The sequence below is a fragment of the Neopelma chrysocephalum genome, unplaced genomic scaffold, assembly GCF_003984885.1.
Source record: "Neopelma chrysocephalum unplaced genomic scaffold, ASM398488v2 Primary Assembly neopelma1_22b, whole genome shotgun sequence".
Classification (NCBI taxonomy): domain Eukaryota; kingdom Metazoa; phylum Chordata; class Aves; order Passeriformes; family Pipridae; genus Neopelma; species Neopelma chrysocephalum.
In genome coordinates this window covers 7,843,066-7,868,744 of record NW_020897690.1, presented here as the reverse complement: position 1 = coordinate 7,868,744, position 25,679 = coordinate 7,843,066, and the positions used below count along the sequence as shown (strand labels likewise).

The window sequence follows — 25,679 nt, the reverse complement described above, 5'->3', positions numbered from 1 at the left end:
TTAGTAGCTAATGGTCTGATAAATTGTATTAAATGTGTATTTATGATGCTTAAGCTAAATTGGCTAAGCCAGCATAGCTGGATTAGTGACCTAACAGCCTAGGAAAGGGTGCAACTTTCTTGTGTGTGGTACCTTGTGTCTTCAGCAGAAGACTGTCTTGAGCAGTCTTGCAGGATGTATCACCTCATGCTGGTAAGTTCAACTTTAGAATGAACTTTAGGAGCACAGAAATTGTTAGTGTCATACTTGGGTTTTGGAGATTTTGTGGGCTCCCTGAAACACCTCGCTAATTGCTTTTTGTCTTACACTTGATGGACAGCTGTGGTTGACTCTGTCCCCATGTGCCTGTCCAGTACAATAAGTCAGTTTGGTATCTAGTTGCATCAGTACAGATTCCTGCGCCTCTCTCTTTTCAAACTTGTCACCAACACAGAATGTTTGGGCAATCAAAGGTCTGCAGAAAAAAACAAACCAAACCAAACCAAACCAACAAAAAATCAAAACAAGCAAAAAACAAATGCTGCATTTGGTTATAAGCGTATAATTTTAAATTTTTCTTCTCTGCAATATTATTTTTCTCTTTTAAAAATATTTGTTAAAATTTACTGAATTTTGCTACATGTTGTAATCCTGTTAAATAACTGGGAAAGAGATTAAATATTTCAAAAGTAATATTTTACATTTTTTGATGATCAAATAAAGTTGCGAGAATAATTTATTTGTAGCAAGAAAAAATCATTTATACAGTATTCAGAACAACAAACTTATCTCATTAATTCATTATTTGTTTCTACCAAAAATTAAATACTGACAAAAAATTGTAATTTAATTTGGAGACAGTCCTCTTTAAACTGGCTTTAAAACTTTCTTTTATTTGTGATTGATATAAAAGCAATAGCAATTTAATGTTAGAAAAATATCATCCAAGCTGGCATGAGGATACAAAAATTTGTTGTGATAATTCTGTTCAACTTTATCTTCAAGAGGCCTGTTTTCTTTCAGATATAGAACTAAATTAGTCATACACAGGTTCCTCTAAGAAAATGTCTCATACAAAAAGCAGAGAAATTCAAATGATTTTTCACCATTCAAATTATGTGTATAGTGCTCTCTTGATCGTTAAATTACACTCTATGCTAGGTCAAGATATAGAATAAATTATTATTTATTTTAAGTGAATAGGAATTAGATAATTTAGGAGCATATTACTGGTTTTCAGAGAGCAGGTAATTTTGTGTTTAAACTCAATGAAAGGTTTGTATGGGGTGTAAAGAAGGAGGATTTTATTAAGAAAATAGGAGCAGGAAATTGAATCTCTTCAAAACAGACTTATCCAACTTCTCTTACTAAAATTAGTGAGCAGGTTTTCACAAAACCAGTATCAACTATTAAAGGTAACAGACAATGCACAGGCTAGATCATAAGATAGATTTAGTGTTTCCTTTCAATTGTCTTTCAGCCGTATTTGTTTTACAGCATGTCCTGTAAAAACCTAAGACATGAGAAGCCCCACTGAAGGAAATAGAAACAGTACATTTGAGAATATCATGCCCCAAGTTAAAAAAAAATCATAATGATTTTATACATTATCAAAAATGTTATGTTTTCTGCTTGTTCATTACTTCATCTTTATAGGCAAAATCATGAAACTCAATAGGACAGTTTTGTAAACTAAAGTCACAAATCAAGTAGCTGTGCTGTTCTGGTTGGTGAATCACTGCCTTTGAACTGGACCTAGTTGAATGATACCTGTAACTCTCTCTTTGGACCTTTTCTGTAAAACTTCAAAATGGTAGAGATATGCCCAAAACAGTTGATTCGTTTTGAGGAACTTTGACTCTCCAAATAGGAGATTAAGGACTTAACAATAGATAAAAAGGCCTATAAATAATATTTCTTTTGGAAGTACGTGAGTATTAAGGATATACATTGCTGTTTCTTGGGGCTCGGATATCTCCAGGATTACCTGCTGTAGTTTTTGGCACCGAAGCATGGCTAAGCAGTGTCTGTGTCCTCCCATCATTTCTCTGTGCCTCCCACCACCTGTGCCTACTGGTCACCAGGGATTCCTCTTGTCACTCCTTCTGGTCTTGCAAAGTATTTTTGGTATGCTGGAGGTGGTGGGGTGTGTGTCAAAGCTTTGAAGGGATTCAGTGTATTGAGGGTAGAAGTAAGAATGGGAAAGGACTGTGTTGTTAATGACTAGTACAAGAGTCCATAAAGTTTTCACAGAATCACAGAATATGCCGAGTTGGAAAGACCCGTAAGGATCATTGAGTCCAGCTCCTGGCCCTGCACAGGACCATCCCCAAGAGTCCCACCATGTGCCTGAGAGCATTGTCCAAACTTAAACTCTGTCAGGCTTTGTCTTTATGGTAGGTCTACTGTCTCTCCCACGTACACACACAGGAAATACTAGAAAACCCATGACGTGCTATCCTTGAGTAAAACAGCAGCTTAAAAATCTGCCAGAATGCCTGGGGGCATGCTGCACAGGGAAGAAATAACCCAAGTAATACAGCACGTTGACAAGGTTTTGATACCAGTTGCAGAAGTGAGAATTGGTTTCCTGAGAAATTGCAACACTGCTATCCTTTACAGTTCAGGGATGAAAAGCATCTGCAGAAACAGTCCATGAATAGGATATGTGAGTTATAGAATATTCTCCATTTAAGTGAGAAATTTCCATTTCTGGGAACATATCCACTGCTGAGTTCCAGAAATAATTCAGTAGAGCAAAGCAAACTAAGATACAGTTCAGTGTTGGTGCTGTGCATGGAAAACAGAGGTGATGCCAAACAGCAGCACTCTCCCAGCAACGGTGTGATTGAAAAGGAGCCAGCGACTCCTCGCAGCAAGGCCAGAGCAGAGGAGGGTGCAGCACACCACTGTTCTGTTCAGCAGCTGTGCTTTCCCCCATGCTTACTCGTGCTACTGATGCAATGAGGGGTAACACGATCTAGTTGAGTGAAAAAAGTAATTTAGGCAGGATGGATTTTTGGCACAGGCAAACCTTAGCAAGGGGCATACAATATGTGCCATAAATCCTGGCCCCTTTGTTGTCTCTTCTCTTTCCTGGTACTGGTCCTACCAGGACCAAGACCAGGACATCTCTGTTCCTCCAAGAAAGTCAGATGGTAATACCATTGAGGTGAAGAAGGCATCAGGAATAAGGAAAAGACTGTGACTAGAATTTGAGGCCCCAAATTTCCAAATATGCAAGTAAAGATCCAGGCACTGGTCTCATGCAAGAAGGGTGAGCATTTCTTTACGTTATGTTTCATATGTTTTTGGCTTCTCTGTGCTCATAGTTTTGAACTTTATTGTTTTACATCCTATGTTTCTTGTTTAAATCAAATGTACTTAAATCTAGAAACAAGAAATTTGTGCTAGATTTTTGTGTACCTAGCCAAAACACAGGAAAGCAAGACTACTTTTTAACATCTTTTACTGAAAAGCAGTAAGAGCACTTACTTGCATTGCTAGCTCCCACTAATCTGTACATGCTATTGCAGAAGAAGGAATTTTGTATAAAACGGTGAAGAGACAAAAACTGTACCTAAGTTTTAGTAGTATTTTTCTAATATAGTTTTGTACTGAGATTCTTAAAATTTGGGTAGTTAAAGATTTATGGTCAAGTATGTAAAGTACTTGCTTTTCATAATTCTACTACCCATATAAAATGCGTGATATAGATTATCATTCTGTTCCATTCAATCTCTTTTTTTCCTTCTGGAAACATTCTATGACTTAAATTTCCATTGAATGCTGTAACTAGTGGTAAGATATACTCAGATACATATCCACTGAAGTATTCACTTCATACATACTCACTTCAAGTAAGATTTTAAAACCCTTCCCACAGTTAAATCACCATAGTTTTGACTTTCAGACTTGTCAGAAATAAAGTTTGTGGGACAATTGGTTTTTGTAGGTAGCTTATACTAATACTTTTTGCTAGCAGTTTCAGGGAAAAATTTTTAAAAACATTTTTAAACTGTTTTTAGCAATTCCTGCTTCTGAAATTCCTCTTACTCTCATACTCTTAACAAGCCTCAGCTTTCTTTACTTATCGTGCATCTACAATTTTAACATTGTCTCAGGCAAAAGGCAAATCATTATGTTAGAAGAGTTACACAAATATCCCTCTCATTTGAAGCACTAGAATTTGTCAACTTTTGATCCCAGTTGTAATAAAAAGGTGATGACATCAATTTTGTACTGTGGTTTTCCAGGGTTTTGTGCCTCTTACCGCGGTTATTGAACCTAGTCTTTTATGCCCAACCCATTGTAAAAATTTCTACCATTCTTCACTCTCATACTGCAATAGTCATACATGAGAAAAAATACATACTTCTGCTTTTCTAGTTTTAATCCACTTTTCAGGGACATTTGCCTTAAATTATATTTCATTCCTACAGGTATAAATCCTGTCCTCTTCTAACAAGATAATGTCAAACTAAAAATCATCATTGCTGTATGCTATCAATTTTCTGGGCAGAATAGATTCTTTCAAACTATGAGTGTTTCATTAAACTGTTTTCTCTCAGTACCTAAAATATCAGTTTTAATTCTGGAAACTCTTAGAGGAGTGCATTTAATGTTATACACAAAAACAACGCTATGCTTATCCATAAATGCTTGTGTGCTCTGGCTGTGCTGTGCCAGACGTTATTCCAGAGCTGTCTGTCAGGTGTATTATATAACTGCTCTATATTAATTATTAAGTCCTTTATTATTTAGAGTAATTATAATTTAATGACTGTAGCTTTCCATGGGAAGTTCTTTCTCTTAATGCTAGTCTGTTTCCTGTAGCTATTCCAGATGAAGAAATAAAAGGAAAAATAAATCAGAATTAAAAATGAAACAGCACAAGAATGATATCTACCATATTTTAGGAAATTTTTGAAGCAATCATTACAGATAAAATCAGTGACTTTTACTTCAAAACTCCTCTTTGTATCTTAATCAGTCTTCTACACCACTTTTTTTGCTCTTAGTAAAACACATGGTTCCTAGTTAGTACTAAGAGGAAATCACTGTTGGATCTTTTTCCTCCTTTCTGTTTTTCCCAGTGGATTAGTACAAAGAGATTACTTAAAACAGGTTAAAGCAAATGGAAGTTTACTGAATTAGCAGGAAAATGGAATTATTTCTCCAAAACTTTGGTTTTTCAAAAGTTTCATTTGGAGTGTGTTTCTTATCTCTTGAATACAAGATCAGCTTTCAGATTAAAAAAAATCTGACCAAACCAACAAAGTTTTCTGAATGAGCTTTCTTTTGCAAAGATTTTTTTTTCCCAATAAGTTTTACCACCATTAGATTTTAAAAGGAAAAATAAAGGAATAGTAGTGTTGATAAATTTTGAAATTCAAGACTAGAATGCATCTTACTAAAATGTACTGGTAGGAAGGAAGCCACACTACTCTGTCTTCATGAAAAACCTGTATCAGGATAGATAAATTCTGAATTGACTGTTACTATCATCTTATGTTTCAAAACTGCTTTGGTCTCGTCCTGACATACAATTTACATACACTTACATTTTAAAAAAAAAGCATCAAATGAAGTGAAATAAATAAATAAAGTGAAAAATATCATTGTAGGAGTCTGTTGGGCTGGGCTGGCACACAAAACATTTTAAATGCTGGTGTTTGAAAACCCACCACTTCTTTTGTAGACAGTACCTTTTGTGAGGTGATCCATCTCCCGGATCTGTCTCTCAAAGCCTGTGAGAACTGAGTAGGGCGTGGTCATTTTGCCTAACTGCTGAGCTTTCACATCTTCCAGTGCCTGAGGGCATGGGGCTGCACAGCCTCACCACCTGCACCCCTTGGCCAGTGCCCCAGGCTTCGAGCAGCCACCTGCTGCTTGTAAAATGCATCTCTACCCATGGCAGGGGGTTTGGAACTAGATGATCTTTAAGTTCCCTTTCTGTGATTCTAGAAACACTCAAAGTAGCACTCATGCACACACTTTTCTCACTCTACGAATCATGTAATTCTTGAGTTAGATGGGCATCCTGACATTGCATAACATTTCTTGTTTCCTCGCTCCCTAGTGTGCCGTCCCTAAATACAGCAGTGACAACACCGTCCCTGATGGGAGCAGAGACTACCTCCCTGAGGACAGGGAAATCCAATCTCTGATCCCATGTGACTTCTGGATGGGGAGCTGATTGTCAGGGGAAGGCAAGAGTTGGGAAATCTCAACGTCTATGGCTTTCAATGGCACTTTGAGTGACAGGTCTCTTGTTCATCTTAGCAGAGGAAAGAGTGATCTAGGGGAGTATCACTGCCTGGGTGACTTTGTAGTCTCCCCTATACTTCAGTGAGGGTGCACTTGCAGTTGCAGCTTATTACAAAGATGGGCTTTTTGTTGCTCTAAGTTTTTTCCTTGATGATTTCCCTACTCTTCCGGAATAAAGTATCTGTAATAAACTGGCCTGAGTGATTCAAAATGGGGTTTCTTGTACAGGAAAAAGCCCTGGCAGTTACTGTACAAATGACAAAACAGAAAAGAGCATAGAGTTTGCAGCGTTGTATGAATGTGTTCAACACTGCCTCAGATCCCTTATTTAGTATCTTAGGACGAAGGCAGCAGGAATTCTGTCTTTGGTTTTGACCCTGAATAATGAAGATATTCAAAGCTCTTCATGTGCTACAGTGTTTTCACAGGCCACCTGGTGTAATGGCAAGAGTGGTTATTCGAGGACATAATGAGTAGTTGATATCTAACACACATAATATGCACAGCAGCTGCTTCTCTCCTCCCATCTCAGGCATGAAACTCCAACTTTTAAATAATGCCCTCTTATCTCTGAAAAATTTTAAGGATGCAGTATGTAAGGAAGAAGCCAGAGCATTCCATTTTCGGACCTCTCAGCTGAAGCAGAGCAGGCACAGCCTGCTGGAAGGCTGCTCAGTGGTGTGCTGAACATTCTCCTCCCAGGGGAGAGAAAACACAGCCCTGACAGAAGGTGAGGGAAGGCCTTAATCATGAAATCGTGTGTATGCATCCAAATGTGCGATAACAGAGCCTTTGTGTTGTCCCTGTGTGGTGTGAGATCACCAGAAAGCAGGCACACCTTGCTAAGTGGAGGGAAAACAACCTTGTTGAGAGGCACGATTGCTGGCATGATCCACTGATCAAGCAAACATCTTCTGTGTTGGGAGACATTTTTATTTCTGTCATGTTATGCACTTAAGTTTGGTTATCATACGAATTAGGAAGGGCTAACGAACCCTCAAAAGGAGAACTGCATGGTGCAGTTCATTCTGTACATTTGAGCAGCCACTGAAAACACTGTGGCAGAGACTTGGCAACCATGTGCAGGTCAGCTGAAGCTGTCCACAGACTAGGGCTACTGTCAGTTCTTGTGCTGTGCATCACCACACTGAAAAGAAATCACCACACTGAAAAGAAATGACCACACAGACAAGAAAAGCCTCCCTGGGAAAACGTAACCATGAAAGGTTTTCTAGGTATCTGATGTGGGTTTTTAAATTTGTTTTGTCTACTGTAAAAAAATAGTTGATCTTCCACATTGAACTGAATTTAAAATTTCAGTTACATAAGTAACATGTTTAGGTAAGTATAGTGAAACATTTCTTTTGGGCATGCACAAGAAAATCAAATTAAATGCTAGAATGTTAAACATACCAGAGAAGGAAAAGATCGCCTTGGTCTTCTGTCTGATTCAACCTGAATGTTCAACTGGGCTGGAGTCAGAGTCATCCAGGTCCCTAGGGACCCTGTCTTTCCTGTCAGGATATTCCCTGTCATATCTTCTGTCATGTTTGTATGGAAAGCTTAAATGCTGAGCTAGCAGATGGAAACTGGGATTAGGCCACTGTCTTGGGTGTCTTGCATTTTTCAGCTGCATATGCACTTAACCCTGGTGAGTCAGAAAAGACTGACAGCAGTGCTATTCCTAGTTTTTTCTTCCTAAATGACACTGCTTGGTGATTTTTCCTTAAATTCATAAGTAACTTTTAGGTTAACTAAAAAAAAATTATCTGGTAATTTGATAATGATTCAAATCTTTCTTTTGCCAAACTCTCCTGATAATGCACACTGTGCCTACTCATACTGAGTTTCCAGGACACCAGAGAGACAATAATTACATTTATTCCCCTTGAATAAAATATCTGGATACACTACTGCTTTGTTATCTTGGGTTTTTTTGGAAGCATCATAGATTGTCAAAATGGATACGCTCCCATCCTGTGGTTTGCTGTCCCTTTACCTTTGAATGAGTGCAGTATCACGGTATATCTTGAATTGTACCTCATAGCCTCTGATCTTTCACACTCTGAAATCAAGTTCATGAGGCAACAGAACGTGGCCACAACCCCTGTCACTGGCACCTCCACCCCCTATTTGGTCCTGCCTTCAACTGTCCCTCTCCCAGAGAGACTCTGACAGATGGAGCTGCTGCTGGGCCCTGGGATTCTGCCAGGGCGGCTTCTCTGCAGATCAGTGACATCCGCGTCCAAACCTGTCACTGCCTGGATGGCCTTTCCAACCCAGGAAGCTCTTGGGAGTTCTCCCGGGAAGTCAGCCCAAGCCTGTGTGTCTGCACAGGCTGATTGCCTAGCACACCCACTGTAGAAAATGGATTAGTGTATGTGAGTAGAGTGCATGAGGTACTTAAAGGCATACAACAAGTAATGAAGTTATTATTTCATAATTGAGAAAATGTCTTCTCATGATGACGGCCTGTAGTTTTACATGTACAGTGTTATTCTCCACTCTAAATCTGAGTTAAGAAAAGCACGCTGGGTTTGGCCTCTGCTAGGAAGAGGTGATTCCAAGTGATAAGTGAGATAAATATAAATTTTTTTTGTAGACCATGATACATTTAGATAAATATTAATACTAAAAACCACATGTATAATTACACTGTATGACTTCAAAAAATAATTTACTGTGGCAGATAAACTCTCAGAATGATGAAGATTTACATTCTCTCAAAAGTTAAATCATAAAAGACAATAAACAATGGAATAGGAGAATCCTTAGCTGGACTGAGACATTGCAGTTTTTGTACATGCATGTATCCTAAAATATAATCATACCGTACCCATTTGAATATGTATTTCTGTCTGTTAACTTATTTAATGGAGTTAGAGTTCATCCAAAGTACTGCATATGTTTCAGTGGTTATACAGTTTGGTATCAGTCAAGATTTTATGCTAAAATTATTAAAACAAAAAAAAAGTGTGACCTCATATACAACCTCATTTAAAACTATCAAGGATTTTATTAAGCATCCTAAGAAAGAGGAACTTCTATTCAGAAGAAGTAGTGTTTGCTCTGTACACTTCCTTCATCACAACCATTGTTATGCTTCGTGGATGATCTACCTTCATTACTGTATATTTGTTTATACAGAATCACAGAATATTCTGAGTTGGAAGGGAGCCACAAGGATCATTGAGTCCAACTCTCAAGTGAATGGCCCATACAGGGAATTGAACCCATCACCCAACACCTTGGTGTTATTAGCACCCAGTTTTAACCAACTGAGCTAATCTCAGGGATTTCTCAGTTTCCAGAATGAAAGCTATAATGATGGTGTTAACAACTGTCATTTTAAGAAATAATTGTTTTAAACTCAAAGCCTTTATTTTTTATTTCATTATATAGCTCTTTGATGCATAATATATAAATACCTAAGACATTTAGGTATTAAATCCACATGAACTATATTACTAAATTTCTATGCAAATCTAGACATAAGTCTAACAAACAAAATAGGAGACAGAGGTAAAATCCGGCAAGTGAGAACAAAGAATCAGTAAAAATGCAAAACAAAGTGAAAAAAAGAATCAGTAAAAATAATTTTTATATGCTCTTAAAAATGTAGATTCTTGAAATTTTTATAGAAAAATCTACTCAGTCTACAAAATTACTAGATGTTTTTATGAGTTCACGTTACTTAATGATATTTTATTTGCAACTTGCCTACTTGCTTGCTGTATATGGTTGGCTAAATACCATTACTAACATAGCAAAATAAGCACAGGGTTAAGACTGCTGAGCTTTTATCCCAACTCTAAGGATACCCTGTTCGGCCTTTGTCTGGTTTGTCCTTTCTGTCTGTTTTGTTTTATGGATGAATGAAAGATTCGTAGCCAGAGAACTGGCTATGAGGAGTAATTATCACTTGCTATATATACTACTTGCATAACTCAAGATTTCCTGTGTGCTGTGTATGTATGTTTCCAAAACAATGGAATATGGGATTTCATAAATAAAACACTAGACAATAACTTCAAATGAAGGAAATAGTTATGAAGGAGTTAAAGATGAAGGTAATATTTCTTAGGGCAAAACAGATTCTAAACTCTAATTACAAGGGTAAAAACTGTGGTAATTCAAATCCTTGCAAAGGTAACATATTTTTCTTCCTTGATTCTCTCTTTTCTGGCAGCTTCTGATGAAGAATAATCTTTTATCTGACCTGACATTTTCTTCCTTATTTGAACTGTGATTCTTAATCTCAGCATTTTTGTCTTTAAACAAAGAAATGGTTGCCTGCAAGTGGATGAAATTCATGAAAAAACCTTTGCTCATTCATTATTTATGAGCTTCTATTGTGATTTATTTTTTTTTAACTGGAAACTTTCAACTTGTGTTGGTTATTGCTGATATGTGATAAGGATAACTGAAAAGCTTCTCAGTCCTGTCTGACAAGGATATATTATGAAAGTTAAAATTACATTAATTTGCTAAGACTTTCTACATGAACCACAACATGAAATGTTTCTGTATTTATTCTGAAGGAAATTAGCTTTCATCATGCTTAGTTTCATTTAGCATTGTAAAGGCATTTGAAACTATTTCCAGCTTTTGTGAGAGATCATTATTTTGCGAAACAGCTTTCAAAATGAGTGAGACAGGTAGGGCAGGTTAGAAGAGACTTTGCAGACAAATTGCACAGGATTTACTGAAATATGGGAAGTGTTCTCAGAGTTGGCATCAGTTTGCAGTCTCCAGCTTAGGATTTTTACTGCTTATGTTTGGCCCATCTTCTTTCCCGTGTCTTACTCTCTGAACACTCTTGGTCACAGGATTGCTGTCACTCAGTGCAGCACATGAGCTCTTCAGGAACCTTCGCAGAAGGCTATATTGGGAATGAGAAAGACCTAAGACCCAACAGTGACAAATGGTAGCTAGATGAGACTGACAGTGTAAAATGCTACAGAAAAACATTCACTCTTTAAAAGGGAACATGAGCAGAAGCTAAAATGGAGAAAGGCAAGCCTCTGGACACTGTAATGTCATGTTTCTGAGCACCATTCATCCTGTCTCTGGACTGAGCCCATCAGTGAGTTGCCAACTGCTTGTGAATGGTGAGCTTTCAGATAGGTTAGATGTCTCTTTGAAAGTGTGAGTAGTTGTGCAGTGACATGATTTCTGGTTCATGTCTAGGAAATTGATTCGAAATTTGAGATTAAAATCTTTCCAAATTTCAGAGTCATTCTCTTCCTAAGGATTTTTAAGCATTTCAGGTGTGTATGGACCATGCTTAGTTTTACCTGTTGGCAACTACTTAGGCATTTTCCAAAAGTCTTCTGAGATATGATGGGTAAATTTTCCCTATAGCTGCCAGCAGTCCTGTTGAGCTGTGATGGATGGATGAGGAACAATGTGCAGGGAACTAAGTTATTCTGTTGTAGGACAAGGTTTAATAACACTGGTTCCTGAGATAGGCTGCTAAGAGCTGAATATGCAGCAAGATTTTCTAATATGCTAAGCATATAATCACTCCCACTGAATTAGGACGGTTAAGCAAGAGGGGCAGTTGACAAAGAGTGGGATAAGAGATTGTTAAACTGCTGTCACAGGAAGGTTTTAAGGGAGTTGAGAAGTAGGAGGAGGTATATAAAAAAATTTTGAAAAGCTCTTTGAGGAGAAGGAGTCATGGAGGCAGCACCTTATGCAGGGATGTTTTTTCAAAACAAACTAAGACCCATCTTTTATGCATTACAAATGCTTTCTCTCATATTTAAACATCTCTCAGTAGAAACTATCTTCATGAGGTGTAAATTAAATACACTTACAAAAATGTGGTGGAAATGGAAATTATATAGTGAAAGGAACTAAACCTAAGCATTGTCTTATCCGGAAATTCTCAGTGTAAGTGAATAAGTCATACTGGCAATCATAATACTGCTGTGAATTTTGCTAAGTTTGTTTTGCTCAGCTAATATCTGTTGTAGGATGATTCTTTTGCTTTTATTGAATAAGATCATGTAACTACCTGATATGCCATTGAAAATCTTCGGTATTAACTTTGTGAAATGTGAGCCAATTATTTAGTGGTAGTGTGTTAATTTGTCTGGAGTTGCTTAAAGTGGGCTATAAAATTCTGTAATAAACTATGTAAAAGAAAAAAATTTAATATATCTTTAAGATTAGCTCAGTTCTTTGTTGGTAGAAGGCTTTCATCTTGGCCATATAAGTAATCTATTCTGAGACAATTAATTAAAAACAAGGATTAGTTGTTTATAATTCTGTGAGATAGGCATAAATTTCACTCAGATATTTCTGGGCCAGTTTTCTCTGTGTTGGTTAGTTTTCATACATTTTTGTTCCTGTTTGAAAGAACAGCTGCAGATTCAAATTCTGAAATTTCACCACTCCTGCCATGGTATTGACAAACATTATCTCACAAACCCAGTATATTTTCCCCCAATATTTTTCTTCCGCATTTTAACATGAGCTGAGGGATTTCATACAATCTCTCCATCATGAGTGCGGAAAGATCTAGTTAAAAATAATGGAAGCACTACAAAAAGAAGTCAGCATCACATTGTGAATATTGTACAAAACACTTTGTTGGTGTGTTTCTTTGGAGGAGTTCCACTTCCTCCTGTCCTTTTGTTGTTGAACACTCAGAGGTTTTGACAGATATGAGCTACATTATACCAACAGTATACTAACTGTAATAACTCAGAATTTTCAAAGGAAACTGGATGGAATGACACATAGTAATGTAGAGCCTGCACTTCCATCCTTATCTATGTTGACCTATGCAAGACAGCAGAGAGCCATAGTCCTGCCTCCTTGCTTCCTTTATTTAGTATTTGAAGGTGACTTTTTCACTGATCAGCACTTGTGCTTGGGGATCTGAAAAACTAACAGCTGTAGTTGTACTCCTTACTGGGAGAACAAAACCTTTTGATGTCTCCCTCTCAGCACCCCTGTAATCACTCTAAGAGGATAGTATATCCTTCCTCTCAATAAAAATCTGGTTTATTTCCTCATAGACTAATTTCCCCAGTTGTTAAAGATATCAAATATCTTTATGGCTTTTCTTGACTGCAATAAAGCTTGGCATGTTCTCTATGAACTGTCCTTTCCTGTTTGTAAGGGACAAGGCATTGATAATGTGGTTCCCTGGTACTAAATGTTGCGGGTTTTCCCCACAGTCTTGGGTTTCTCAGTCAAAAAAGTCTTGATCTTTGGGCTGGCCTGGAAGTTTGTTTCTCCAGTTTCCAAGCTCCATTTCTACAAGGGCTAGCTCCTGGTACCCAGACTAGCTAGTTGTAGGCTACGTCATCAGGCACATTCTCAGTGTTACTTCGTCTGTGAAGGAAGCCATGTAAGAATATAGAAATGTTGAAAAAGAATGACATTGTATGTCACATGAAGTAATCACAGAAAAACTTTCTCAATTGCGGTACTTTAGTCAGACCACGGATTTACACTGTCTTTTTTGTATGCTTCTCCACCTGTTACGTGCTTATCACATCTCACCTAGTCCCAGCTCCAGAAATAGTTGCAGAGCAATTACTCTTTTCTCCTCTACTTTTATCAGAGCTATCAGACTTTAGCCTGTTGCTGTAAAGTTGTGGCTAGACCAACGTCAAGGTGCATGTCTTCCCTCTTTGCTATCAATAGATGCTGTGGACCATCTGGCATCTAATATGCACACTGTATATCAATACGCATTCTGATGTTTGTCTCTCTTCTCTCTAGGTTGTGTTTTGATGTTTTAGATCTACAGGTAAAAGCTGTCATGATACAAATACAAATGGAAGTGAATCAGTTCTGTTTTTAGCTTTTAGATGACTACTGGGAATATTTCATCTACAGTTTACAACTACCAGGAATTTATTCATGTACCTATTTCACAGAGAATTTCAGCCAGTGACAGAAATTGTAAACTTTTATTCACTCCTAAGAGTATATGATGCCACATGGATGGGCTCTGTTAACTGCTGCTGGGGACCAGGGGATTGTGCTTTTATTCCAAACTAGTCTTAGGACCCTCCAAGTAGATCACACTCATGTGAAAGGAAAATTAATCTTCAGAGCTGCAAACTCCAGCTTCTGATGGGGTGGCAAATCCCTAGGTCTCCCTGCCAGATTTGCAGCCCAGTCTACAGTTCTGTGTAGACAATTTTAACAATAAAAATAATGATTTGTGTAAGGAAAACTTTTACCTCCTGTGAGCTCTCAGATTAGTATTAGTCAGCCTGCAGATTTTACTAAAGTGGAGCTAGGTGCTCCATTCAGCACAGCTGAAGAGGCAAAATCACTTTGAGAAAGGAGAAAAGGTTACTGTGGATCTGTTGGGTAAAATACAGTCTTTTCAAATTTGCAATCTAGTTCAAGGTCATCAGCTCCCAAAATCAGTGTCACAAATAGGGTCATGAGCTCAGAATTTAAATATAAATTGCATGCCCCAATATAGAGGCCTGAAGGGCCTATGTTTCTGTTGAGCTAACTCATCAAAGAAAACTGTAGCCAGTGTGCCTGGGGTTTATAAGTCTGATCAAAATGTAAAAGTTTTAGTGAAGAGTGATAATTTAGTAAATTCTTGCACTTCTAAGCCATTCCAAAAACCCAACAGAAATGGCAGAAATTCATTCATGCCAGATGCTATCAGACGTGTGGGAAAAATGCATGTCAGAGTTCCAGCTACAGTGGCCAAGGCAGCAGACAAACAAATTAAATTCCTCTATCTGCATACTCTATTCTGTTAGGTGCAGGAAAGTCATGTATGTGACCATAGTCACAAAATGGCAGATGAGACTAACCATAAAATTTTATCTCAAGTGCATGTTGGCTTTAATTATATAACATAGTAAGTTTTGCAGTCAGGGTACTAATGAGTTGCTAATTCCCAGTCAGAGTAAGAGATTTGATTCCTGGCCTATCTGCTAACTAGCCGGTCTACTTCATACTGGCTGGAGCCTGCTGCTATGAATCTCCTGGGAAATACTTCACTAAGCAAGATGTCCTAGTTGTTTAAATGGGAGGGGAATGTGTCATTTAGCCATGCCTGTTCTCCCAGCAAAAATGTCCTGCGTAGTGTGAGACAGCAAGAAACTGTGTGATCTGTGAGCTGGAGATGTCTGTGCCCAATAACAGTTTCCTGATCATGTAAATGAGTTCTTAAAAATACTTTGCATTTCTTTCAAGAATCAGAAATATTTCTTTTAATGATGTTAGATGTCTGGCATTCTGATTTAATAATTCATGTCCTATTCTTTCATATTTCTTTTCCTTTTGACATACTGTCAAAAAAGAAGAAAAAATCAGCTAAATAATTGAGAACATGTGAACTGACATAAACAATCACTCTTGTTTGTTTCTCTGCAGAGCGAAAGGAAGTAAAGGTGGGAGAATACAATGCTGTAGCTGACACACTGGAAATAAACAACACTGTCATCAGATTCCAAGGTAGGAGAAAGACTGGGAAGAGGTATAGGAGTCACATGAATAGATGTGTGTAGTTTGTAAGAATGCATGCTCTTAAAGAACTGTTTTAGTATTTTTAATAAAAAAGCTATGACACTGAAGAAAGAGAAAGGGAACTGAGCTGTGCTTAAAAAATAGGCAAATTCTGAACAGAAAATCGAAATGTTTGGAAATCGTATACTTGTTTTTTATTCCAATGACAGGGCAAATTCAAATTTATATGTGTACACAAATGTTCTTTGATATTTCAGCAAGCAAATGTGTCTTCTATTTCATCTCCACCAATGAATAATGTTCTTATTTAATCCCCATTTCCCACTCCCCCAGCTCATCTCACCTGAGGGATGTTCTCATGTGCTATGTTTGCAGACACAAGAGGGAAGTGGTTGTTTTTCTTTGGGAGGTGTCTTTTAGGTAGTTAGAAAATAGACTTTTAGAATACAAAGGCTAGCTTTAACATGGCCCATGTGATACAGGGCCAGAGAGGGTATTTAGCCCAGCAACTCTCCAAAGGTCCACAGCAGGTATATAGCCTTGTTGCTGTATCTTCTTCCTTTTTTTTATCCCATGCAGTTCCAAAGATAACATGGGAACTTCGTCTGCCCTCACAGCAGTTGGAGTGTGGGCACACCCATGGTTTTCACAGCATATGGTCATGGCAGTCAGATGTGAGCTGAAATGAGTTTTAAGGGTGTCTCCTGTTGAATATAGGCATACATATTATTTTTTCAAAGCTAATATTTAAGATTTATTCCTAAGTTCTTCTATGGTGCAGTTCAGTAAGATAAAGTCAAATGGACTTTGTCAGTTCTGTGTGGTTTTTCTCTAGGAGTGGTGAGGTGCATGAGTATCAAGCTGCTGTACTCTACTACACGTTCCTCTAGTGTCCCAAAACCCAATGATGGCATGAGCATGGGGGGAGTTTCACTGCAGTGATCTAATTCATGGCTGCTTTTCCACCTTTCCTTTTGGTATCCTTTGCTTTAAAGGACTTTAAAGAGCACATCTATATAAACTCATATCTATCTGGAGAATGACGCTTTGGAAATGAAGAGTGCAGAACCTGTCCCAGTTGCCAGAGTCTGGGACCAAGCAGATTATTTTTGCTGCAAGGAGGAACTAATGATGTAGTTGAATACTGAATCAATACCATTAATTTCCAGAGAATATATGCAGGATGAATCAAGTAACAGGAGACAGACTTTGTTCATAATTCCTTGCCTTTATAGACAATATATGATAGGACAAAATCTCTGTACAGTTTTTTTCAGAACAAGACAGCTAAGTTTTGTTCTGACCACATCTGAAGGTGTTCTTATATTTAATAAATGCAAACCATCAGTATACTCTCTATGGTTCAGATACAGCAGTGTGGGGTTTTATTCTTCAGTGTTAGTTATTTTAAGTCAGATGTGTGCTTTATTATCTTTTTGTTTTATTACTCATCTAGTTCTGTGAATTGCCATAGACTGTAAATGCATGCTCTGTGGAGGGAAAAAGAGGAAAATTCTCCACTATCAAAACAGCAAATGATCCCTTCACTGTCACTTTATTGTGATCACCTAAAGGATTTTTTTTTTTGAAATCTTGGGTATAAAGACAAAGGATAGCAAGTTTCCATGGTCTGAATTATTTCAACTTAACTGGTATGGGTAAAGTTATTTTGTTGTATAAATCCATTCTTTTAGGTGCAAAATAGAAGAGTGGATGTAAAAATTAGTCATGGCAGCTGCTAGTCAGTTACTTACAGCTCTGTGATCTGTGGTTCTGCAGAACTCTGCTTCTGCAGCCATGCTGTGAAGTGGAGCTTTTTGGCCCCACGTGGTAACCCTTGCAGCCCCACAGAGGACTGATGCAAAAGGACAGGCTCAGGCAGTGTAGAGCAGACAAATCCAATTCTGAAGGAAGAGAGTGATGCAAAGGGCCTTTTTCCAATTGCTTGCACCAAGGAAAAAGTTAGTAAGCAGGTAAATTGAAGTGTGGGAAATAGGGGATGCAGAGTTTTATTGCAGTTTTTAGACAGTGATTCTCTTCATTAAACCAAGATTTTAAATAGTGGGAACTGACTGTTGATCAAGCTCATGGCTTTAAACGTAGCTTTTAAGTTCAGATGTTCAAGTCCACATCTGCAGGGATTTGCAAAGTGGATTTGTTCCTATAAAACTTCTGCCAAAAAATATTTTTCCGTATTGTCCCATTATTCTGAGGGCACCAAAAGTCCTGCCTCCCCTTCTCCCAGGGCTTTCCCCACCTTGCCCTCAGCCCAGGACCCCATTTCATCCCACAGGGCTGTCAGTTCCTGTCTTAGTGATGTTACACCAAGGATGGTCTCCAGACAGGCCGTTTGAATTTGCTCTGGTAATGACAGTATGCAAGAAGAGATGCTTTCTGTTTTCTACTCATTGTTCTGTCACTTATTTCAGAAAAGCAATAACCTCATGTTAAAATTTACAGTCATAGTATTCATTTTAGTGTTTATTTAAACTTTAAAATGAGACTAGTTATCTTGTATGGGGTTCTGCATTAGGGTTTTGTTGTGGTTTTTCTTCCAAAAAATATATTTACTTGCTCCAGAAATACAAATCTTCATGTCAATCTGTGTGACTAACATGTCTGTCAAAGTCAATGATTTCATCAACTACTGGTGTAGTTCACGGTTGCTAAATATACTGAATCATATATAAGGCAAAGTTTCTTACAGAAATTCTGCATCTGGTTGAGTTTTTGCCTTTTTTTTCTTCATGCAATTCTAGGACTTGAGCCTCCAAAGGACAAAACAATTATACAAGAGGAGCTGCGCAAAATCTCTCTGCCTCTCTACAGCATCCTTTCTGCCCTCACCATCCTAGGAATGATAATGGCCAGTGCTTTCTTGTTCTTTAACATCAAAAACAGAAATCAAAAGTAAGACGCTTATGTTACTTCTATCACTAATTCTTTCATATTTAAATGCCATGTTTGTAGAACCCGTCACATATACATATCTATCTACATATAAATATGTAAAGAAAATGTTAAAACTGTGGAAAGATGATATTTTAGAACTATTTAATTGAAATTGCTGTGTAATATATGAAACAGACTGTATTTAAGTTCTTTTATACTGTCTGAAAAGTGTAATTTTTTAATCTCTTTGACTGTCTTCTAATAATATTAACCCTTGCTAATTAATTCATCAGTAAAACATTCAAATACCTAAAACAATTCTAGATAATGCTAGACTTTATAAAACAGCAAATACTGTGCATGCGTATAGATTTCATGGAGTTCTACAAGAAGGTTTATCTGTTTGCCTGGTTACAAAAAGCTCTTCATTATTGCTCTAATAGCCTAGCAGTAATCTCTTCCTCTTAATGCACTATCACCTTTTGTCCATAGACTAATAAAGATGTCCAGTCCCTACATGAACAACCTTATTATCCTTGGAGGGATGCTTTCTTATGCATCTATTTTTCTTTTTGGTCTTGATGGATCCTTTGTCTCCGAAAAGACTTTTGAGACACTTTGCACAGTAAGTAACTCCATATATTCTAGTTGAAGATAGTCTTACAGAAAGCCCTGTGAGAAATGCGAACAGAAAATTTAGGTAGTTCGATGTCTTAGTCCATTTAATCACTGAATCTCTTTGTTCTTTACTGGGGTATTTTCTGAGATCAAATTCTGAAACCTGCACAAAGCTTTATTACTATTGTTGATGTTGTTGTTGTTAGTATTAGTATTAGTATTAGTATTGAAAGCTTCGTGTGTATTGGTATTTGACCTCAGACTGAAAGGGTAGATTTACTTTCTTGTTTTGAAATCATATATATGAAGATGATTTACTAAAGGTTGTGTTCATAGCATGACAACTGTAGTATCTGTATAACTACTATGTTGTCTTTATATATTCTATATTATTTTAAACTTCATGACTGCTATTTACCTAGATCTTTTTAGTCAATCTTTTTGGCTGAATCTCCAAAGACTTCTACTACTACTTCCAGGCTACACTATAAACTCACACACACTCAGATCCATATAGAATAGAGTCTAGTTAACTCAGAACGAGCAACTCTGAAACCAAATTAAATATGTCCACCTAGAAACCTAAAATGTCTTAATTGCTCACTGTAATATGCAGCCTGACTTACAGAGGACATTTCAAAGAAGGGAAAAGAGAAAGAACTTCACTGCAAGGATATTCCCTCCAGAAACAGTACAAAGGGCATTTAATCAAACATTTTCTTCTCAAAAAATTGAGGACTCTGCTTAGACCTGTTGCCTAAGAATATCAGACTTACTTAGGAGTTATCTTCACTACAGTTTTGATCCTTCTTCAAGTCTCTAGAAAGTTGCAGTTCACAGCACTTTTTTTTAGGAGTCTGAATTTCTGATGTCATGACTGGAGACGGGATAATTCGAAGCATGAAAGTTGGATGCATAAAGCTGGTTGATGCAAAGACATCCAAATATGTCAGCTGAAACACTCCATACTGTCTAGAACCATTAAAAAAGTGAAATACCATGTGACTTATTCAGTTATATCATTTCAAAACACTGGAGATTCTTTAGCATATGCCAAGATGGACTAGAAGATACAGTATAGGTGAACGTACAGGATTGTCTGTGGAAAGTCCTACCTTCCTTAATTGGGATGGACACAGCTGTATTTTAAGCACTCAAACATTAGCAGCAAAAGAAAAGAGAAAGAAAGAATATCCAGACTTTCTTCAGTAAAGCACTAAATCTCTATAGAGCTAGTAGAAACAGGTGCCTCAAAGACTTGAAAAGGATGATCCTGTTCACTTCTCCCAAACTAGTATATAACTCTGTGAATACATAGGGGCCATTAGGAAGTGAAAGATGCCATCATCTGTTTTTTATCCAGCAATTATACCATTTTTTGTGAAACAACTTCTAGTGGAGCAGAATTGCCATTAGGAAGCCAAGTCTTTTCTCACCCTCCATTGTAGAAGAATCTAGTGGCAAGGGATGCAATATCCATGTCCTGATGTATGCTCAGGCTTGAGGGGCTTGTATTCAGAGCTCCTGAGTTCATTGCCAGTCTGCAGGCCATTGTATGACTGGGCTATAACCGTCCTCTGGAAGAAGCTATGCACTGCTGAATCGAAGGAATGTGGGAACCAGACCTGCTGATCGGAATTGAGCTGTTCTAGGGAACAGGCTTCCAACCAGATGTAGCTATATAAAACTAAATTTAAGTCCTTCTTTAAATTTGAAACAGCTCAGTCTTAACTCTGAAAAATGAACCAACATCTAAAATCCTGTGCCTCTGAGCTAGAACCTTTCTTCTATATGATTTTTCTCTAATTTGCCTCTCAAAATGTAACCACTACCCTCATATTCTAAATGCAAAAAAACTTAACTGTGGGCTGTTTTGTTCTGTCTTATCTTACATATCTCTTCCTTTTATTCTGATTTGTATCTGTCACTTTATGTTAAGTCTGTTTGTCTATCTGCTGAAGAGGGATAGATCTGGACTGGCACTTGATTAATATAGCCACTTGATTAAATGACCAATAAAAGAAAGGGGTGAGGGAGAATGCTGTCTCCTAAAGCCAGCTTTGATTAAGAAGTAACACCACCTGCCTTAAACAGAGGTTTTGGATTTTTTTTTTTTTTACATAGTTAAATGCTGTATCTGTGAGACTTCTTCCTAATCTTGGCTTTCCACATTTTCAGTCCAGTACAGAAGCATTTCTGATTGTATTTTCCTGTGCACAGCTACTGATACACCTTATGAATCCTAGCTCTGTCATCAATTAGTTTTTTAGCCATAGGTGCAACAAACCCTTCTGTAGCTGCCAACCAGGAATTTTTTTTCTGACTTCCTGATCATTAAAACAATTCTTATAAAATTTCCTTCTCCAGTTATAATTTTTTTAATGGAATAACTTCTGCTTCTCTTAGAAGCTTAGATAATAATGATAGATATAGCATAGATAATGATAACCATCTTTACGTGGCTATCATTGACTATGGCAATGCATTTTTCTTATATCTAGAAAACTCTGAATTAATGCTGGGAAATTCATAAATATGAAAGACAAACATGCTTTTCTGTTCAGTAACTCTTTTCTCTCTCCTCCTCTGCTCAAAACTTCCACAAAGTGATGGGTATAGCACATACATTTGGCTCCATGTCATAAACATCCAGATTTCCATATGGGCAATATGCTTAGTGGTTTCATAAGGACTGCTTACAGATACCAGTGCTTATAGGATCAGGCCATTACAAATCTCTCTTCATCATCCATCTCCCTGGAAATGCATGATTTTGATTACCCATTCTAGCCATATGAGAGATTAGTTTAAAATTCCCATTTTATGTAAGACTGTGGCTTAGTCTTTGAAAGAACTAGCTACAATGGAGAATGACCATAAAAAGCCATTGAGTCAAATCATGGGTGTAATAAATACATCTCAGGCACAGAGAAGAGCCATGTCAATGAAGGGAGATATTTTTTTTGGTAGGGAAGTAAAAATTTTTATTCAGCTTTTATAAGCACATGCAAAACTATAAAGCTGTCATTAGTGTTATCCCCTCTCTGTCATTAGTGTTATCCCCTCTCTAAGCCAAGTAATCACCCTCTTTGTCTTCCGTATTTCAAAAGTGGTTAGATTTCACCAGTGTAGCAGTACATACACAAGAACAAGTGTACCTAATTAGATATGTTATATACAGTCTCTGTTTAAGTTTCTGACAATTTTTGACAACTATAGGAAGTCCTTAAAGCTACTGTGTTTACTAAGGTGTCCATGCCCATGGAGGGGGAATTGGTGATCTTTAAGGTATCTTACAACCCAGGCCATTCTATGATTCTGCGATTCTATACTCACAAATGCAAGAAAAATCTTTTCCAAATTGTAGGTATTACTTTCAACTCTATTGGGTGCGTTTCCTTTGCAGTACAGTGTTCATAGCACTGTTTGGAGGGTGAAATGCTTTGCAACGTCTAGTTTTTACTTTTCTAAAATCTAAATCTACATATGCCATATGCTTAATGCTGTAATATTCCAAGGACACTGAAATATAATCCAAAATTAAACCATTAACACCTGGAAGTTTCAAAGGATTTATTTGATAAGCTATAGTACCATTTTCCACTCTGTAAGGCACTTGTTGTGGGATGATATGGTGTATAAGTCAGTATGCTGAAACAGAAACAAGTGTAAATGTATTTGAGAGTCAGCAAGCACTTCAAACATATGGTCAAATAATTTGCTGAATAGGGGTATTATATTTGTCTTTGAAATTATGTAATGTTGATTCTGTGCTAGAGTGGCTAATTTGTTCCCAAACACACTCATTTTTATCTTGGTATGCCCATTTTCTATGGAAAAGTAATCAAATATATGCATAATAATTGTTTGTACTTACAGTAAGAATTCATAATAGCAAACGTAGCATTATTTAGTTCCATGTCAGAATTAGAGATTAGGTATCATATTTTAAAACTCCAGTTATATGGAATTAAAATGATCCAGAACAGTGAGTTCTGAGAAAGTGGTCAGTGTATTATTGAATCATTAGATCATGTCTTACTTAATGGCAACTTTATTGGTTGTACAGAACAAGGAAAAGCAATACAATATTTCATTAAATGCATGTATGCTAAAGTACAAAGTGCTTCAGATATGAGAGAGAGAGAGAATGAGAATGTTTTGTCTTTGTTTTTAATCTCAGAATTTCCGTGATACCATAGCAAAAAAAAAGTTAGAAGTAAGGATGTGAAACGAGATGTGATGCCAACTGGAAAAATGCAAGCAAGTGGAAATATAATTGAAAGCATTCATTATATGGAAGAGAGAGACTCAAAATTAGCAATGCCAGTGACATATCCTATGAATAGAGTTTAAGCTGACATACTAAATGTAGATACTTAAAATAGAGAGAATATTAGATATGATCATAACATTTAGACTTCTGCAATACACTCCACTGAGAATTTCATGGTTTACATTTAAGCAATGTCTTTGCAAGTTGGAACTGCTATGGGATGAAAGACTACTATGGTCCTGAGGAGGACCATAATCTTCTCTGTTATGCATCTTCCTCAAATAAATACTTCTAATTATTAGGTTGGGGCTGAAGATTAAGTACTCCACATTGGAGTAAAATGCCCATAGTCTCTGCAAAGAAAGGTCTGCTGTGTTAGGTAGTAGTAGACTGAACATCTCTGCTTCTCCTCAGTCTTGGTAGTTCTGATGTGTGGCATCACTATCTCCTAGAGAGTGTGCTGCACTGGGTGATGGCAGTGATAGGAAAGGGGCAAATGATATGTTTAGAATAATTCAGTATAGGATTCATACTCTTCTAGGAGATATCTCTCCTGGAAATAGAAATTGCCTTCCAATCTCCTTTACATTACAGAGTTCTGCAAAGGTGTTACATAAAAGATAAGAGGATCTAAGTCTTACAATTTACACAGACACTAAAATTAAGCATGCTTTATCGGTTTATTTCATTAATTAGCATAGTTTATAAGAGTTGCCAAAGCCAGGCAGATGTTCTGTGGTTCCTGGTGATCTCACTGAGCCTGGTCAGTGTTCCGTCTTAGATAAAGTTAACAGAGCACATGAAGGTTTTTGCACGTCTTTGGTGTTCAGTGGTGCCCTCATCCATCCCAGTCTGTGTGCAGGCTCTCAGATTTCAGCTGGTTGTTCTCAGACATGGTGCAGGCATTTGGAAACAGACTTTGTACATAAAGAAGAAACCAAACAGTGGGGTGGGATGGGATAGAGAGATAGAAAGAGAGAGAGTATAAAGATACCACTTTGTCAGACCACTGAAAGATTCAGCTGCCTACTGCAGTGTGTCTGTGCTAGTATCCAGAATTTGTGTTTTTCTCAGTCAAACATTTTGAGAACATGTGCATTCTTGGCAACAGTAGATGTTATAGACCTTATGTTCTCAAAGGTGTACTTTAAGATGTGACCTTTAAACATACCCAGATATTCAGAAGCCCTCTCTAGTTTTCTACTAGTATCATTCTTAATTATGGATCACTAACACTTTAGACTTTGCCTTGTAACAATCTGAAAGGCAGGTTGTGTTCTTTTTTACTAGTTTTTCATAGTCTTATGTCTGCCATACTGAGAGAACAGCTAGGCAAGGTGGAACTCCATGGTCCACATTGCATCTTTTCTTGGGAAACCCTGAACCTGTGCAAGGTGAGGATTGCAGGGTGGTTTAACAGTGGAGAGACATCCTAGAAAAGACATCAGAGACTGAGAGACTGCAGTGAGGAGCAGGCAGGAAAAGACATTTGTGAGATGTTATGAAACAGATTCCTAGAAATGGGAGCAGACTGCAGGGTGAGGGGCATGGTGGGCAACTTACTAAAACTATGAAAGATGGCTGAGAGCAGTTCTGGAAGAAGGGACTTGCCTCTAATGGGTAAACAGGGAGAGGGAGAAGATGTACGAACCTTCTGCCTAATTATTTATTTCTGCTTTGTCTTCACTTGTCACTTTGAGTTTTCTCTGTTTAACCATTTTTGAGGCAACTGACTCCAAGGAAAACATCTGGGCAGTGCCACCTCGAAGCAGTGGTTTTCTCATTACTCTATGGGCAAGAGCCCCTGGGACTAGATACTGTGCTACCAAATAGCGTCTGGCTTTGATATTTGGACAGTAGTTGAAAATGTGCTCCTTATTAATGTCCTTTATGCTCTTTAGGCATTTTCCAAAACTCAGGTTTTGGGGTGGGCTTTTTTCCCCATATTTAGATCTCATATTTGTCTAATTCTTTTCCACAAATTGTTTAGTTTTGGACAGGAATTAAAGAAAGCCCAAACAGACAGATACTCAAATTTTACTGAACTGCAAGAGGATTTAGACCTCTAATCTATTTCTTTGTCTCTGGAAACCATAGCCTTTGTTTATTTTTTTCATCTGGCCTTTTTAATTTTGTGTGTATTCTCCAGTTTATTTCCTACTTAATTTTTTAGCTGTTA

General features: G+C 37.4%; 1 protein-coding gene across 2 annotated transcripts in view; it reads left to right on the top strand.

Annotated features, from left to right (window-relative positions):
- The window catches only part of GABBR2 (gamma-aminobutyric acid type B receptor subunit 2), a 473,412-nt gene that overhangs the window by 289,804 nt on the left and 157,929 nt on the right, over positions 1-25,679 (top strand). For both annotated transcript variants that reach the window (XM_027679466.1, XM_027679477.1), the window contains exons 9-11: positions 15,622-15,702; positions 18,474-18,624; positions 19,099-19,231. In XM_027679466.1, coding sequence (XP_027535267.1) covers positions 15,622-15,702; positions 18,474-18,624; positions 19,099-19,231 — 365 coding nt within the window. The remainder of the gene's footprint in view (positions 1-15,621; positions 15,703-18,473; positions 18,625-19,098; positions 19,232-25,679) is intronic.